This window comes from Tachypleus tridentatus, chromosome 12 (genome assembly GCF_004210375.1).
Source record: "Tachypleus tridentatus isolate NWPU-2018 chromosome 12, ASM421037v1, whole genome shotgun sequence".
In the NCBI taxonomy this organism is placed as follows: Eukaryota; Metazoa; Arthropoda; class Merostomata; order Xiphosura; family Limulidae; genus Tachypleus; species Tachypleus tridentatus.
In genome coordinates this window covers 10,631,753-10,649,524 of record NC_134836.1, presented here as the reverse complement: position 1 = coordinate 10,649,524, position 17,772 = coordinate 10,631,753, and the positions used below count along the sequence as shown (strand labels likewise).

The 17,772-nt window shown below is 35.7% G+C and overlaps 1 protein-coding gene across 3 annotated transcripts in view; it reads right to left on the bottom strand.

The window, feature by feature from the left end:
• Nucleotides 1–17,772, bottom strand: part of LOC143235379 (low-density lipoprotein receptor-related protein 1-like) — a 96,504-nt gene that overhangs the window by 41,359 nt on the left and 37,373 nt on the right. For all 3 annotated transcript variants that reach the window (XM_076473482.1, XM_076473481.1, XM_076473483.1), the window contains 2 exons: nt 14,701–14,828; nt 13,607–13,870 (listed from right to left, as the gene is read on the bottom strand). In XM_076473482.1, coding sequence (XP_076329597.1) covers nt 13,607–13,870; nt 14,701–14,828 — 392 coding nt within the window. The remainder of the gene's footprint in view (nt 1–13,606; nt 13,871–14,700; nt 14,829–17,772) is intronic.

Below are 17,772 nucleotides of genomic sequence, written 5' to 3'. Positions count from 1 at the left end.
AAAACAGTTTTACCAATTCAGGAATCCCAGTTTTATTACTATGCATCAAGATATTGAAAACAATGTCATTAATGTATGAAAGCATCTTTCATTAATATATTTACATAACACTTGAAATGATCAAGAGTTAATTACTCAACTGTATTTTATGTCATATAAATAGCATTTTATTGATTCCAAAATTTTAATTACATATACTAAACAGACTCAGCTAATAAATCAAAATAATTATTCAAAAATTCATTTACCTTAATAACATCTTAAATACTGCACATTAATTACTATAAATTACATGCAATATCACAAAATTATGTTACATTTAAACTATACCATATTTAAAACTTAGATCCTTAGGAGAAGACTTGATAAGAAATAAAATCATTAAAAATGAGCATTCTTAAGTAACATGTGTTTTTAATAAATGCAATGCAAAATTTCAAAAAATCTTTTATTTTAAATACTATTTATTTTCAATAACAAATCAGTAAGAAAAGCTCTTTTATATACAAGTGTAATCAATTGCACTTCAAATACTTAAATTCTAATTCTATAAAAAACCAAAGTCATCACAAAAAAATTAGTTCTAAATATAATACAAAAATAGAGAAGTATTTGAAATTTAACATTTACAGCACTGACCTACAATGACGTATTACACATCTAGCATTCCAAATTCAGAACTGCCTAGCCTTGAGACTTACCTAATCTTGAGTATTTCTTCACGATATTGCTGTATCATAAAATTCTCATTTACACACAACAACCCTTGACCAGTACTATCTATACTGACTGTTCAATCATCAATTCAAGATTAGGCAAGAAATTAAGATGAACCAGAGGTGGGAGGTAGGGTGGGAAGAGCTATCTAACACAATTACATTTTTAGTGTTGGAAGATGTTAACTTCTTATAAAATACCTAACCTATTCTCACATCTAGCCAAAATTCCACACTGAAGTGGTGGACAGACCAAAGAAAAAAATTATGTAGACATGCTCTATTTAGAACCCATGAAATGTAACACCATATAACTTGGAACAGCATAAGGGATATCTGTGGAAGACTACACCTTGTCTGTAACAGGATACACTTTCTCCCCAAAAGGAAAATACGTGTCACAAGGATGGGTGGAAGATACAAGAACACATTAAAACCTGCATCAGGCTTTCAGAAACTATGTGTGTAGTGTGGCTATGGTGTATCAGACTGCATGTAGTGGATCACCTCCAGTTCAGAACCAGATAAGACAAATGTACCAATGACCTTCATCTAAAGCCTAGGGAATCAAAACAGGAAAGCAACATACAGTGGAGCTCCATTAAGCCGAGGTATTTGGGGGTCAACCTTCTTAACCGCGGCGTGATCCGCGGCTTAAACCTTTGTGACTGAAAAGCCGAAGTTGCCAACAGCTCCACCGAGGAGCCTCATCCAGGACATTGCGTGATCATTATAATATTAATGTATAGACTATTCAGATATAATTGACAAGTACCGAATTTATTAACTGGCAGTTAAACAATAAGAAAAAACAAATAAAATACATTTCAAACCATTTTATCAAACAAATATAAACCGCGGATTAACTTTAATGTGTGGAGAGGTGTGATTCGGTAACAATGGTGACCTCCATAAAGCTGGCATAGAGAGCGGATAAGGTAGATTAACGGTCGATTTCTATTGTAATATATTTTATTTCCCAAATTAAAGCAAATCCTTTTTAAATATCCCCTTGAAGTTATAAAGCCAGGATTAAATTTGTAAGCCACGTTTTTACACGTTTTTAAATTAGTGGTGACCTGCAATAATCCTCACTCACAAGACTTGCTACAGCGGCTTAAGCGATTTCTCGGTTTACTGGTCCGCGGCTCAATGGCCCTCCACTGTATGTTCTGCAACTGATTCAAACCTTGTGTGGGCTGGTCCTGTGCCAGTCCAACACCAGACCACCCAGTGTAGAATTAAGATGGGGGATAAATGTAAAGCACCAATCTAGCTTCTACTGAGTAGAACTTTTTATACTCAGTATGTAGAATCCATGATTCACCACCCCAGCAACTAGAAACAGGTGAGTGGCAAGGGGTAGTTGAAAGTGCAGGATGTATCACCATAATACAGTGTTGTGGAAGAATCCAGAAACCTTAATTTTAAAAGCAGACCAGCAGTAGCTTTTATACTAGGCAGAGAAGGTGAACAGGGATACACTGTCTGCTTTACTGATGGTAGTCCATGTATAGCCTTGTTTAGGAAAGTGAGCACTGTAAGGATAACTGAAGTTGGTTTATATATATGTAAAAACGGCTGGTAAGGGTAGAGAAGACTTTTTGTAGAGGAGCGAACAATGTTTCGATCTTCTTTGGTCATCGTCACATTCACAAAGAAAGAAAGAGGTAACTGACCGATAGCTGACCACATGTTTGAAGGGGGTTGTGTAATTGAGTGTAGGAATGTAGAGGGTATGTTTAGATGTTGGATATATTTATTAATATAGGTATAAAGGTGCTCCTTTGTATTGGTTTATTTTGGGCTTGAGTTGTTGTATAAGTAAGGCTTCTTTAATTTTGTGTTTGTTTATGTTTGTTTCTTCAGTTAGTATTTGGGTGTTTTCTATGGTTATGTTGTGTTTATTTGATTTGCAGTGTTCAAAAACATGTGAAGGTGACTTTTTGTGTTCTTTGAATCTGGTTTCATTTTTTCTACTTGTTTCTCCAATATAGAGATCGTGGCAGTGATCACATTGTATTTTATAAATAATGTTGGTGTGGTGGTTGTCAGTGTAGTTTTCACACAGTATAGACCTTAGTTTTGTGCCTGGTTTTTGAATAAATTTGGTATTTGGAATGTCATATTTTGTTATTAGTTTTTGCTAAATGTTGGTTATTTTTCTCCTGATGTCGGGAATATATGGTATGCAGTAGTATATGGTTTCGTGATTTTTTAATTTGTGGAATAGATTTACTTTTGTTAGTTGATTTTGCTTTTTGTCCAGGTATGTACGTATAATGTTTTATATGGTTTGTGGAAGAAACTTATTGATGTTGATGAAGTATTGTTTTGTCGTTAATTTTATCTGGTGACCATAGTTTTATGGCTGTGTTTATTTAGGTCTAAGTATGTTGAGTTTTTGTTTTGTTTCATGTGCTGAGTCCCAAGGAATGTATAGTCCAGTATGGGTGATTTTTTTGGATTTCTGTTTTAAATTGTGTATCGGTTCTTGTAATTTTGAGGTTAAGAAATAATATTTGATTGCTCTCTTCCTGTTCACATGTGAAATTAATGTTGGAATTATAGAGCTAATGTGATTGAAAAAATTAAGTGCAAGTTTTGCAGATATGAATATCACAATCGTGTCATCTACATATCTGTACCAGTATAGTGGTGGATGTAATGCAGTGTTAATTGTTTGTGTTTCAACTTGGCTAGAACTGGCAATACTGGGTTGCCCATGCTTAGGCCATTTGTTTGTATATAGTTGTCGTTGTTGAACATGAAGTTTGTCTTCATCGTGGTGAATTCTATGAGGGTTGCTAATTGGTTGCTGGGAGTGTCTATTGATTGGTTAGGGTCTTGGCAACCAAAATAAACCAACACAAATGAACACCTTTATACCTATATTAATAAATATAATCAAACATCTAAGCATGCCCTCTACATTCCTACACTCAATTACACAATGCCCTTCAAACATGTGGTCAGCTATGAGTCAGTTACTTCTTTCTTCCTTTGTGAACCTGACAATCACCAAAGATCAAAACATTGTTTGCTCCTCTACATAAAATTTTCTCAACCTTTACCAGCCGGTTTTACATGTATATTTTTCTCTAGAAGTGGGTTTTCTCGTCATTACGGATTATGAAGTGGGTTTGTGGAATGCCCCATCTCATGATCAAGCCCCATACCAGACCAGAACAGCCCCATACTGTGTTGATTTTGGTCAGGTGCATCCAGGCAGAAAACCCTTGACAGTAATTGTTATCCTATAAAGGACTTGAAAGCTCTACAAAAAGATGGTAAGAAAAAAAGACAAAAACAGACTTACCTATGTAGAGATAATATAATGCATGAAGAAAGTGACTGAAGGCAGTAAACAGTCCAATAAAGAAGAAATAGCCAGATGATGAAAATAATGGGCAACAAAGGTGTGAGGGGTCATCAACATGCCAGCCCAAACAATTTCATCTAACAAACAACAAAATTGAGCAGCCAATTAGAGAATTAGGTAACAAATTTGGTGGGAGGGCACCTGAAAGTGATGGCATGCACCTCCATCCAAGGAAGAATATGCTAAACAAGCAAGCTGTCGGATTAATCCAGTGAGATTACAAGGAAAAAAATCACAAGCAGAGAACAAATTCCATGGAATGAAGAGACAAGATATGAACTGGAAAGGAAGTGCAATCCAAATAACAATGGACAGCAAAAACAGGACAGGGTAAGCAACAGAGGTAAGAATGTGAATAAAGATGAGAAATGATAAAAACAAAAAGATATAGGGTAAATTCACCCTCAAATGAGGGTGCAGACATTTTAGGGAGAAAAAGCTTGATCTTGATAGAGGACCAATGGAACAGAATATGAAAAAGGAGAATTAATGGTATACACATCAGAACATCTAAAGGTAGAACAACAACAGTGCTACATGTGTTGGTAAAGGTTGGTGGTAGGAAAAAACTAAAAATCTCATCACAGAAAAGAGTCATTGAAGGAGGGACACTTGGGTCATGTCCACAGTCAGACCCAGGCTAGATGTAAGACTTCACATCTTGCCATATAACAGCTATCACATTCTCAAAAAAAAAAAAAAAAAACACAATACCACTGCAGCTGTCTGGAGTGAACCATTTCTTGATGTTCAGTACTAGACGGAGTGAAAGTTGCCATCATTTGGAAATTAAGAACAACAAAACTTGCAAATGCAAAACTTTTGAAAATGAAGTAACAAAGTAATATTTCCCTGACAGTGGAGCTTTTAGAAACTTCCACAACAACATTTGTAAATTGAGAAATCATATGCAACAGGAAAAGAAACATGTCTGAACACAAGTGCAAATCGTAAAGTGATGATGACTGAACAATCAGTGTAGGGAGAGCCAGCTATGCTAGGAGGTGGTGTCACTTCTTCAGGTGGAGAATTTATGCATTCTCATTTACATGAAAGAAAAGAGCAGTATGATGTGGAAACATGGTATTAAGCAGGGATCTCAAGACTAGTAGTGGAGATCACTAAAGTTTGCATAAAGTTTGCCCTGATTCAGGGCAAAACTGAATCAGGAAGGATAGGTGTGAGGGAAGGTTCCACATTCTGGTATGACACTAACTTGAATATAACTGACCTCTTTCATTACACTACATTCCTGGATAGTATGTGTTATTTCTTAATTGCTTATGTTGTAAAAGTACAGAAAATGGCAATTACTCCCCTCAAACTTTGCTTTTGTGACCTGGATAATGAAATTTAGAAATTAACCTATTTTCTATGTAAAAACGGGCAAATTTGCACATTTTCATTTACATAAAGTCTGAATAAAACAACATACGAATCAAGATTTACATGTATTTATATTAAAGTTATACAAAATTGAACAACAAAAATGTTTAGAAGTGAGTAGTTTTTAGAGATTTGCAACTGTAATGTAAATCACTTTCATGTATCAGCCCCCAAATATAGTCTCCCATCATGTTTTTGTTATATGCTCCTTGGTAGTGGCATTCAAAGTCCAGTATATCTTGGTGGAAGTGCTTGCCTTGTTCCTCTGAGTATGTCCCATGTTCTCCTTGAATTGATCTAGATGAGTGTAAAGGATATGGACTTTCAGGGACATCTTGCAGCCCATTTTGCCGTAGTTCTTCATCAGAGCCTGAACTAGTTCCACATAATTTTTGGCCTTGTGATTGCCCAAGGAACCCTGAACTACTGCAACAAAACTGCCCCAGACTTTTTTTTCCCATCCTACTGAGCTTCTTGAGGAATTCTGTGCACTCCAGGATTTTCTTTATTTGAGGTCCACTGAAGACATCAGCTTTGACCTATGCTGCAGACAGCTCAGGGAAGAAGTCTCCTTATCAGTCCTCAGGCTGCAGACTCCTTATCAAGAGCTGTGACAAATTGTTTCATAAGACCCAATTTTATGTGCAATGGTGGGAACAGCACCTTCTGGAGGTTCACTACTGGCTCACACTTGGCATTGTGCCTCCCCACAGAGAACTCAGTCTGTTGTGGCCAGTGCTTCCTGTTGTAGTGCGCTGCAGTGCCACTGCTGTCCCAAAGGCAAAAAAAAACCAGGAAAACTTGGTAAAGCCTCCTTGGAGACTCATCAGGAATGTCACCATTTTGAAGTCTCCGATTACCTCCCAGCCATATTCATCATACTTCAAGGCTTCTAGCAAGGTCTTGACACAGTTGTATTCCTCTGTCTTGATACATTGGCCACATACATAGCAGAATGCATCTGCAGAATACTTGCAGCTTCTTGATGCCATCTCTGATAAAATCAGATAAGTCTATATGTTCACGTAGGCAGCTAGACCTAAACTGAAGTGGTGAGTGGTGAGACCCTGTATATATATTACTATGGAAAGTTCTAGAAAGTTCTGAAAGGTTCTTGTAAATTCTCATGCATTCTACAACATTATAGAAAATTCTTGTAAGTTGAAGAAAATTCTCTATCAGCTACTCAGCACTGAATCTACCTGGAATGTTCTGGAAATGGGTAAATTTGAAAATTTCATTACCCAGGTCACAAAAACAAAGTTTGAAGAAAAAATAGGTTTTTTCCATTTACTTTAGGCATAACCACTACCCCAGTAGCTAGAAATTGGAAAGTGAGAAAAACTCTCAACCACATGTCTGAAGGAAGAATGTCCTCCAACAGATAATGGAAGTGAGATGCCAGAGAAAGTAAAGTGCCATATCTGATGACACCTGGAACAAATTGCAAGAAGGAATACAATAGTTTAATAAACCGACAAACCTAACCTATAAGGGTAGAAAGAGAAGTGTCACTTAAGGAAGAAAGGTTTCAAGGAATGAAAAGGCAGTATCAGGAAATACAGAAGGTGGCCATTCAGGTAATATAACAATGAAAAACATGGACAGGACATAGAAGTCTATATAGAGCAGATTGAGAAGAAAGCTGGAAAAAAAGAGGAAAAGGAAAATTGATATGAATGAAAACTGTTCATCACAGGTTGCCAAAGTGTTGAGTAGGAAAGACCAGTCTGGATAATGTAAAACAAATGTCAAATCAAACAAAGTACAGATGGCAAAGACATCAAACAAATGATACCCACAGACAAAAAGGAGCAAGAAACAAGTCTTAAGGGATAAGAATATGGGATACAGGAAAGTAAAGATTCAAATGGAGGAATTGCAAGACCTTGAAGAACAACACTGATATTTCATTCTGAAAGAACCACCTGATGAGGTAGTCTAACAAATTTAGAAATAATGCACTAAAAGGGAAATAGTAAGAGAAGAAAATAAAACATGCACCTGGAAAAACAGAAGGTGCTGTACAAGGTTGTTGAATCAGTGATGTCGAGAAACCCACTTGTTGAGAAATTTATATGCAAAAACGACTCGTTTGGGTTGGGAAAATATTTTACATAGAAGAGCGAACAACGTTTCGACCTTCTTCGGTCATCGTCAGGTTCACAAAGAAAGAGGTAACTGACCGGAAGCTGGCCACATGTTTGAAAGGGGTTGTGTAACTGTGTGTCGAAATGTAGAGGGCGATATTAGATGTTTGAATATATAATTATATTTATTTTATTATATTAATATAGGTATAAAGGTGTTCCTTTATATTGGTTTATTTTGGGTTTAAGTTGTTGTATAAGTAAGGCTTCTTTAATTTTGCGTTTGTTTATGTTTGTTTCTTTATTTAGTATTTGAGTGTTTTCTATGGTTATGTTGTGTTCATTTGACTTGCAGTGTTCAAAAACGTGTGAAGGTGACTTTTTATGTTCTTTGAATCTGGTTTCCATTTTTCTACTTGTTTCTCCAATATAGAAGTCAACAAAGACAAAAACATAAAACAAGACAAAGACAAAACATAACAAGACAAAAACATAAAAATTCTAAAAGCAGATAAAGGTAACGCTATAGTCATAATGAACACGAATGAATACATCCAAAAAATGAAGAACATCCTATCAGACACAAACAAATTTAAACAAATAAACACAAATCCAACAAAGACACACGAGACACAACTGAACAAATTACTACTACAAATGAAAAAAGCCAACACAATTTCACAAACACTTTATTCCTACCTACGTAAAACCGACTCACGCACACCGCAAATATACGGTATCCCCAAACCTCATAAACCAGATTGTCCATTACGACCAATAATGTCCACATATGAATCGTTTAATTACAATCTTGGTAAATACATAGCATGGGCATTCTCCAAATATGTAACATCAGCCAGCTCATTCATCAAAGACTCTTTTAATTTCAAGTCTAATCTAAATCAACTTAATCATAAAGCCTTAATGGCCAGTTTCGATGTTATATCCCTCTTTACAGAAGTTCCAACCACTGAAGCCTGCAAGATAGCCTTAGAACTCTATATCCGAGACCCTAACCCAACTATAGAAATTCCCAGTAACCTGTTAGCAACCCTCATAGAATTCACCACGATAAAGACAAACTTCATGTTCAACAACCAAAACTATATACAAACAAATGGCCTAAGCATGGGCAACCCAGTATCACCAGTCCTAGCCAATATTTTTATGACACAAGTTGAAACACAAGCGATTAACACAGCATTACATCCACCACTATACTGGTACAGATATGTAGATGACACGGTTGCAGGATTCAAATCTACAGAACACATACTTAATTTTTTCAATCACATTAACTCTATACATCCCAACATTAACTTCACATGTGAACAGGAAGAAAGCAATCAAATATCATTTCTTAACCTCAAAATTACAAGAACTGGTTATTTGTTTGCTGATGTCAGGAATATATGGTATACAGCAGTATATGGTTTCGTGGGTTTTTGATTCGTGAGCTGTATTTACTTTAGTTGGTTGATTTTGCTTTCTGTGTAGGTGTGTGCTTATAATGTTTTCTACGGTTTGTGGAGGAAACTTATTGATGTTGATGAAGTATTGTTTTATTTTGTCTAATTCATCGTTAATTTTATCTGGTGAGCATAGTTTTATGGCTGTGTTTATTTGGTTTCTTAGTATGTTGAGTTTTTGTTTTGTTTCATGTGCTGAGTTCCAAGGAATGTATAGTCCAGTATGGGTGATTTTTCGGTGGATTTCTGTTTTGAATTGTGTGTCAGTTCTTGTAATTTTGAGGTTAAGAAATGATATTTGATTGCTTTCTTCCTGTTCACATGTGAAGTTAATGTTGGGATGTATAGAGTTAATGTGATTGAAAAAATTAAGTATGTGTTCTGTAGATTTGAATCCTGCAACCGTGTTATCTACATATCTGTACCAGTATAGTGGTGGATGTAATGCTGTGTTAATCGCTTGTGTTTCAACTTGTGTCATAAAAATATTGGCTAGGACTGGTGATACTGGGTTGCCCATGCTTGAGCCATTTGTTTGTATATAGTTTTGGTTGTTGAACATGAAGTTTGTCTTTATCGTAGTGAATTCTATGAGGGTTGCTAACTGGTTACTGGGAATTTCTATAGTTGGGTTAGGGTTTCGGATATAGAGTTCTAAGGCTATCTTGCAGGCTTCAGTGGTTGGAACTTCTGTAAAGAGGGATATAACATCGAAACTGGCCATTAAGGCTTTATGATTAAGTTGATTTAGATTAGACTTGAAATTAAAAGAGTCTTTGATGAATGAGCTGGCTGATGTTACATATTTGGAGAATGCCCATGCTATGTATTTACCAAGATTGTAATTAAACGATTCATATGTGGACATTATTGGTCGTAATGGACAATCTGGTTTATGAGGTTTGGGGATACCGTATATTTGCGGTGTGCGTGAGTCGGTTTTACGTAGGTAGGAATAAAGTGTTTGTGAAATTGTGTTGGCTTTTTTCATTTGTAGTAGTAATTTGTTCAGTTGTGTCTCGTGTGTCTTTGTTGGATTTGTGTTTATTTGTTTAAATTTGTTTGTGTCTGATAGGATGTTATCCATTTTTTGGATGTATTCATTCGTGTTCATTATGACTATAGCGTTACCTTTATCTGCTTTTAGAATTTTTATGTTTTTGTCTTGTTATGTTTTGTCTTTGTCTTGTTTTATGTTTTTGTCTTTGTTGACTTCTATATTGGAGAAACAAGTAGAAAAATGGAAACCAGATTCAAAGAACATAAAAAGTCACCTTCACACGTTTTTGAACACTGCAAGTCAAATGAACACAACATAACCATAGAAAACACTCAAATACTAAATAAAGAAACAAACATAAACAAACACAAAATTAAAGAAGCCTTACTTATACAACAACTTAAACCCAAAATAAACCAATATAAAGGAACACCTTTATACCTATATTAATATAATAAAATAAATATAATTATATATTCAAACATCTAATATCGCCCTCTACATTTCGACACACAGTTACACAACCCCTTTCAAACATGTGGCCAGCTTCCGGTCAGTTACCTCTTTCTTTGTGAACCTGACGATGACCGAAGAAGGTCGAAACGTTGTTCGCTCTTCTATGTAAAATATTTTCTCAACCCAAATGAGCCGTTTTTGCATATAAGGTTGTTGAATAACCTGCAATGAAAGAGACAGAAGCCCCATGGTAAAACAACCAGGTAAAAAAATCCATAAATAGAGGAACAGTATGCCAAGAAATGAAACCCTCATGGTTTAGCAACCAAAGGAGGAAGACATTCCACACATTTTGATAAACTGCAAGGGAGGAAGGATGAATGGAAAAAGCTAGAAAGGAAGCAGTACACATACACACACAGAGTCTGGATCTCCTAGTGATGAGCTGGATAAATATCAAGCATGAAGTCAAAGGGTGTGAAGGGCAAGATTAAAGACTAATGACCACAGTTGACAGAGTAGGAATGGAGTGAGAGGAAGAGAAAATGGGGTAGTATGAAGCTGAAATAAAAGAGAAAACCAAGATGGTGCTGGCCATAATAAAAAACAATCACATGGAGTGGAATGAATGACTGAAACCACTCTGGAAATGAACCAGATAGGAGAATAGATATCAAGATACTACTTGGTTCAGTCCTGACTAAGGGTATCCACTGCCAGGGCATATGGATGAAGAACTGGTGACAAAAAAAAAAAGAAGAGGTAACCTGGTGTTCAGAAAAGTGACAAATGAATCTAGATTCAAAGCAAATCACTGAATGCAAATCTGCCAGAAAACCTAAGGGTCAAGGGACCAATCCATGTGGTAAATATGATTGGATTATGAAAGAAAATCTGCCATGAGGTTCAAAACAACCAAAACATGTTACACTATGAGGTAAATCTGCAGCATGCGGGCCTAATACAGTAGTTCCAATGTTTGACCACAAGGAGAATGAGAACAGGTGCTTCCCTGATGATTGATATAAGAGATATTGATGGAATTGTTTGAATAGAGCATGATGAGTCTATTTTGTACAAAAGGATGAAAATTATCCAAAGCACACTGTATAGCCAGAAAGTCTGAGAAGTCAATACAGTATGACATGTCTATCTGAAACCACTGTTGAAAAGCCTAAAGGTCATCAACAGATGTCCACCAGCCCCAGAGAGAAGCACTGGTAAACAGATCTAAATCTGTACAAGGATGAGGAAGCAATAACCCCATCATAGTGCTGACCTAAAGTAATTAGGAAGTTCAAGAGATCCTAAACAAAATTTCATTGGTCATTCAATGTCCACTGAAGAGAGCACATATGTACCTGATCCAAAGTGATAAGGGTTTCCATAGAAGTCCAAGTCCTCAAAAGTGATAGAACTTTGCATGCAGAAAGACAAGTGGAAAAAAGGGCATGAAAAACAGAAAGCTCTGTCAAATACAGACAAAGTGGAAAAGGTTGAGCTCCACTAAAGCAAACAATAAGAAAATGCAATAAGCAGACAAGATATGGCATAGAAATAAGGAAAGACTTCACAGATAAATCCAACCCACATGAACTGCTTCTGTCAAGAGCAAATAATGGTGTTGGGAAGACTAGTCCAAAAGGAGCAAGAGCCAGTCATCCATGTAATGATGAAAGCACAACCCTTAAGCGTGCAAAAATCAGGCAAAGGCTTTGACCACCTTAAAAAACAGAGATGGTCCTTAGGCAAGTCTGAAAGGAAGGTGCAAAACTGAAACACAGCCTCATTTTGGACAAACCAATAATAGCAGCTGGACTAATGGGAATAGTGAAGAAAGCATCCATAATATCCTCCTTGATCAACCATAAACCTGGAGAAAACAAAACACCAAATGGTAGAAAATATTCATTGGTGAAGCAGGAAAGATCCAGAAATTCAACAAGTTGGGACAGACTGATAATAGAATGTCAGTCCCCAGTCTCTTTCTGAATGACAAAAAGGTTGGAGTAGAAATCAGAAAAAGGAAGAAGAATTTGAACAGCTTCAGAAAGATGTAATATTGGTAATGGAAAGGACACTGGAACTGGAGAAAAATATGGTGAGATGTGTGTGGAAAAAGTAAAATGAGAAATAAAATGCACAGCAAGTATACTTGAAATTCAGAAGAGACAGAATGGTGGCAGTATGTAAAACTTCAAGGGCAGGATCACACAAAACTAGGAATACAGAAAATTGTAAAATATCTGAGAAAAAAATATCCATTGAGGCTGAGGTAGGCCTAGTAGATTCCACATGAGAGATACAGAAATTAAAAAAAAGTTGTCAAAATCCTCCAAATCCCCAATAGGCACTACAGGGACAGGATGATTCTGGATAATGTTAGGAGAAGAAGGACAAGACACAAAATTAAACCCCCCCTGCAAATGATGACTGAAAAATCCTTTCCCGAAAATCCCACAACTGAAACCTGTGTCATAACAATCAAAGTATTTTTAACTGTAGCTACTAAAGTCATGACACAAAATTCCAAGTTCATAATAGAATGCGAGAAAAATCAGGAAGAAAATAAGAAAAGTTTTCATGACCATAAATTACAGTGAAGAAACTGTAGAAAAAAATCAATAAAAAACATAAAGGAATTACTTTAAAAAAACACATTGATAGCATAGTAGATGGGAGTTTCAAGACCTCTTGTAAAAAAAATGTCATACAGAGGACATATCTGAATGAGAATAGCTGCAGTGTGAAAAGAGGCAAGTTACCATATTGGAAATTCTGATAATTTGACTATATCTCATCCAAGATTTTGCAAAATCATAGTAACAGTATCTACTTAAGCTATAAATGACAGTATCTTCATGTATGAGATAAGCAATACACAGGGTGATTCAAATAAAAATACACAAATCCAACTTGAAATCTGATGAAAGCACCAGTACCCAGTTCTCAATTACTGTGTATCAGCTAACCTACCAAGAGGAGCAGACTATTTCTATTTTAATTAACAATTTCTTTTCCCAACCTTAGTGAAAGTTACCAGCCTTTTTACATGGCTGAAATAAAATCCTACTTTGTTGTATAGATCTACAGAATGAAGATATTACCTTTTGAGGTTGAAATTACATCGACTGACAACACTGGCCAAGGGACTGATGCCATAGTTTTGCTAAGCCAAAGGTCATAAACATTAGAATTTGATGTAACAAACACATGATCTCCTTTTAAAGCAAATGATGTTATGGGTGTCTTTGTTGAAATAGAAAGGTTTGCTTCAATCATCCATGTAACATTAGAAAGACTACAAACAACAGACATATTTGAAGCAAAGATCAAACAACTTTTGGTGTTTTCCTGTGTCAGGCTCAAGTCTAGAAGAAAAAATTACAAAATGTTGTTTTAATACACATTTGGATTTCATTGAATTTTCATTAATCTAAGAAAAAACTTTGATAATGCATTTATGTGCACTTTGAAACACTATACTGTTACATAATAAATTATTTATGAAGACATGATACTGAGACATGAACATTTCAGCAAACAGTTTGAAAGAATAATAAAATTTAGGACTATTCTTCAGCTATTCCATCATTCCAAACTAATAAAGGATGAACTGAATCTTTTAGCACTTGATATCTGCAAGTCAAGTTGTTTAAAGTATCAGTTTGATAGGTATTTTTGAAAATTTCATTTCTTAAGAAAAAATTCTAATTCATTAGTACAAACAATCAGGCTACAAAATCATCACCAAAAATTTCTCTTCATACCTCTTCTATAACATACCACCATAAATTCTTTCAATACTTATGTCTAAAGCCAGGTTTCACAGATATACTAGCAGGAACAAAATATATATTTCTAGGAAAAAAAATTATAAAATAATACTTGTGACTATATTAATTCAAAAGCTTTTCATTAATACATTGTATTTTTTTTTGTATTATTAATTTTGATGTTGGTATAATAATGACCTATTGGGGCAATTAAATAAGTTTTATTTTACTGGAAATTCCTTTGATGTACATATCCATTTCTGAATTATTAATTTATTTTACTGAGTTTCAAGTTTGTATGGATTACAAATATCTTTCTGAATTGTAACAGTTTTATTTTACTGGAGTTTTTGTTAAAGTTTTGTAACAAATACTACTAGTCCTTTATATTTTTTGAAATTTAATATTTAACAATAATTACTGACCTTCCAATAGTTTTTCTTCAGATTGAAACAAAACTTCCCTGTGACTTCCATCGAGTAGTGAGGACTCTAAAATATAGAGGTCTTTAGCACCTCCAGACTTTCTACAGACATGTAGCCACAGCAGTTTTCTGGAAAAAAAAAAAAAAAAAGATACACACAAATAATCATGCCTATCTGTCAATATACACACACAAACGTATAAAGTCACCAGATATTAATTAATTATTTTATGCATTATTTGACAAATTTAGAAATCTACTTTGAGTTGGTTTCATGTTTGTATAAACTTTAACTTCAGTTTGGACAAATATCTTATTATTTCTTAAATTCATTATTTATCTGCTTATAGCTTCAAAGAGTTACTGATAACATATGCAAGTGACTTACTAGTTCAAAACCTTGGCCTTGTTACACTACAAGATCTTTTACAAATTTTATAATCTTTGCTATAATGAATTGTACTTCCAATAAATATTTCCCTATAATTACAAGATTTTCATTCATTGTTGCCCTCTATGTGCAAACTGTTTTAATGCACATGCCACAAGCCTTCTGCACCCACCTACTGGAATTAATTGATTCCACCATGTCTCTTGTGCAAATCATTGTGTGTCACCTATCCACCAATAGGAGCAAAGAACACTCATGTGATGCATGTGACTCCCTCTATATGCCTCTATCAAACTACCACTTTGAAGTTTGGCAGGTGATGGAAGTACCAAAAGTAGGGAAGGAAAAATGGAAACTGTGAGAAGAAGGGAATACATTTTCAATACTTTCCTCTGCTCAAAAGATTAGCTAGAATCCCACACTGATTATGAGGAGGTAAAAACAAATGTATCCCTGTAGATGTATCAAAGCAATGTCTATCTCAAGCAGTTAACTCCTGTGACTGCAAAACAGGTCAATACCATCCATCAGGCAATAACATTCACATAACAAAAAAAGTGAGAGCCTAAGTTAGAAAAGAACAATCTCATGTAACCCTGCTGTAACCCACAGTATAGAAGGAGGAAATCAAGGAAGGAAGACAGATAACCTGAAATCTGTGTGAGGATTTATGTTGACTGATTGATTCAAAATCCAAAACCAACTCACAGGGTCCCGATATCCATATAAGGGTTTCCAACTGATAGTTAATTACAAATTGGAGAATATTACATCATCTATGCCGACAGAACAACATCGTCCTACTGTAAACTGAATGGTTATAGCCATTTATGTGGAACCCATCGAGCAGGGTATCTCCACAGTTGACCACCACAGGCTGCCCAAGCAGCTTTATGAAGGAGCTGATGAGCACGACTGGCTGACTCCTGTTCAGAATGGGTCAAAAGTCGCCAGTCATCTATGTAAAAATGGAAATGCAGCCCAAGGGCATGAAGACGAACAACAAAAGCTTTCACCACAGAAAGCATAAGGAGCAGAAGCCAGTCTGAAGGGTAAGATATGAAATTGGTAAACTACACCTTAATGAAGAAACTAATGATAAGGACAAGATCATTCCAACATTGGAATATGCAGATAAGCATTGGAGGTATCCATTTTGATCATACATAGACCTAGAGAAAATGGCCACCAAAGAGTGAGGTAAGATTCCATGGTGAAATGCAGGATGTCAATAAATTGATTGAGGCAAGAAATATAAATGATGAGGCTTGAGTTCTAGGCATATTTGGGAACAACAAACAGGCAGGAATGAAACCCTGGTAAATGCTGACAAGGTATGAGATCCCAAGAAAAAGAGAAGGAAACAAGTACTATGACAAAAGATGTAGGGCAAGAAAGGGAATTTTGAGATCCTCTGACAAAATCTGAAGAACCCAAACATCAGTGGTGATAAGTTACCACCAATGAATCAAGGCTGCGAGTTAAGCTTACACTTGGCCCAAACCTACCAGGTAGTCACCAAAACTGTTGAGAGCATATTGTGCATTATTGAAAAAAGTAATGAGCTGTGATTAAGGGTTGAAAAGGGAAAGAGTAAGAAGGCAGAATCTGTGCCACAATTGGCTCTGACTGAGATTGGGTTACCAGAATGATAAAGATAAGATGGTGCTGGATAGATGCTACCCGAGACTCCAAAGACACTGGAATCATATCAAAAATGAAAATTTTTAAAAATGGATCAATTTGCAAACCCTGGAGATAAGGAGCACATAAACAAGTTCTAGATTAAAAGCATCATGACACAAAAGGTTCTAACAACAGATAAATCACATTCATAAGCTAAAGCCAAACACAACAAACAAGCCAACACGGAAATAGGATGGAGAGGATGTTTTCAGAAAATCCCTTAGGATTTCTGTGAAGAGCCCCAGACAGGAGGTGGATTATAAAAAAATACCATAAAAAGAGTCATGAAAATAAGCTGGAGGCAGGAAAACAGGGAATGGGAGAGAAAAACAGGATATTCCGAGCAAATGCCCCCAGATGGATAAAACCGAATCAAATGATTGTTGGTAAAGATATGGACAGTCAACCCTATGATAATTGACGACAGACTGATCTAAAGCTAATGGGGAAGGAGGCACAGTAGCACTACACCAAGAAGTGAATTGTTCAGAGTGAACTTTAGTGTCAGGAAACAGGGGAAAAACCAAATAGGATTGAAAAGTGTATTGATGTAGTAATGAAATATGCAGATCATAAGATATAGAAGTAAGTGATAAAACATCACATACCTGAGAAAGCAAGTCTGATAAAATTGTGAAAAACTGAACAGAATCCCTCAGGATAGGTATGGGAAGGCACAGTAAATTCACCGGAGGAAACAGGCAGTCACGCCTAGTCAGCCTATGTAGGTTTGGGAGGTTGTGGCACAATGTCTGGAGATATACGTTGACCCATGTAATGTTCAATCTTCCTGCAATTAAACATAAGTAAATCTCCCAATTGGTCACCAGCAACTAAAACCCATGGTAAAGCACCTGTTGAATGTGAGATACCCGAAGCAGTGTCATTAACTTTAGAATTCATGTTGTATCAGTTGACAAAAGCATTTGAAGTGAGAAATAAATATGACAAGAATAAGGATAATTGAGCCTGAATGTCTTAAAAAAAATTGTATGT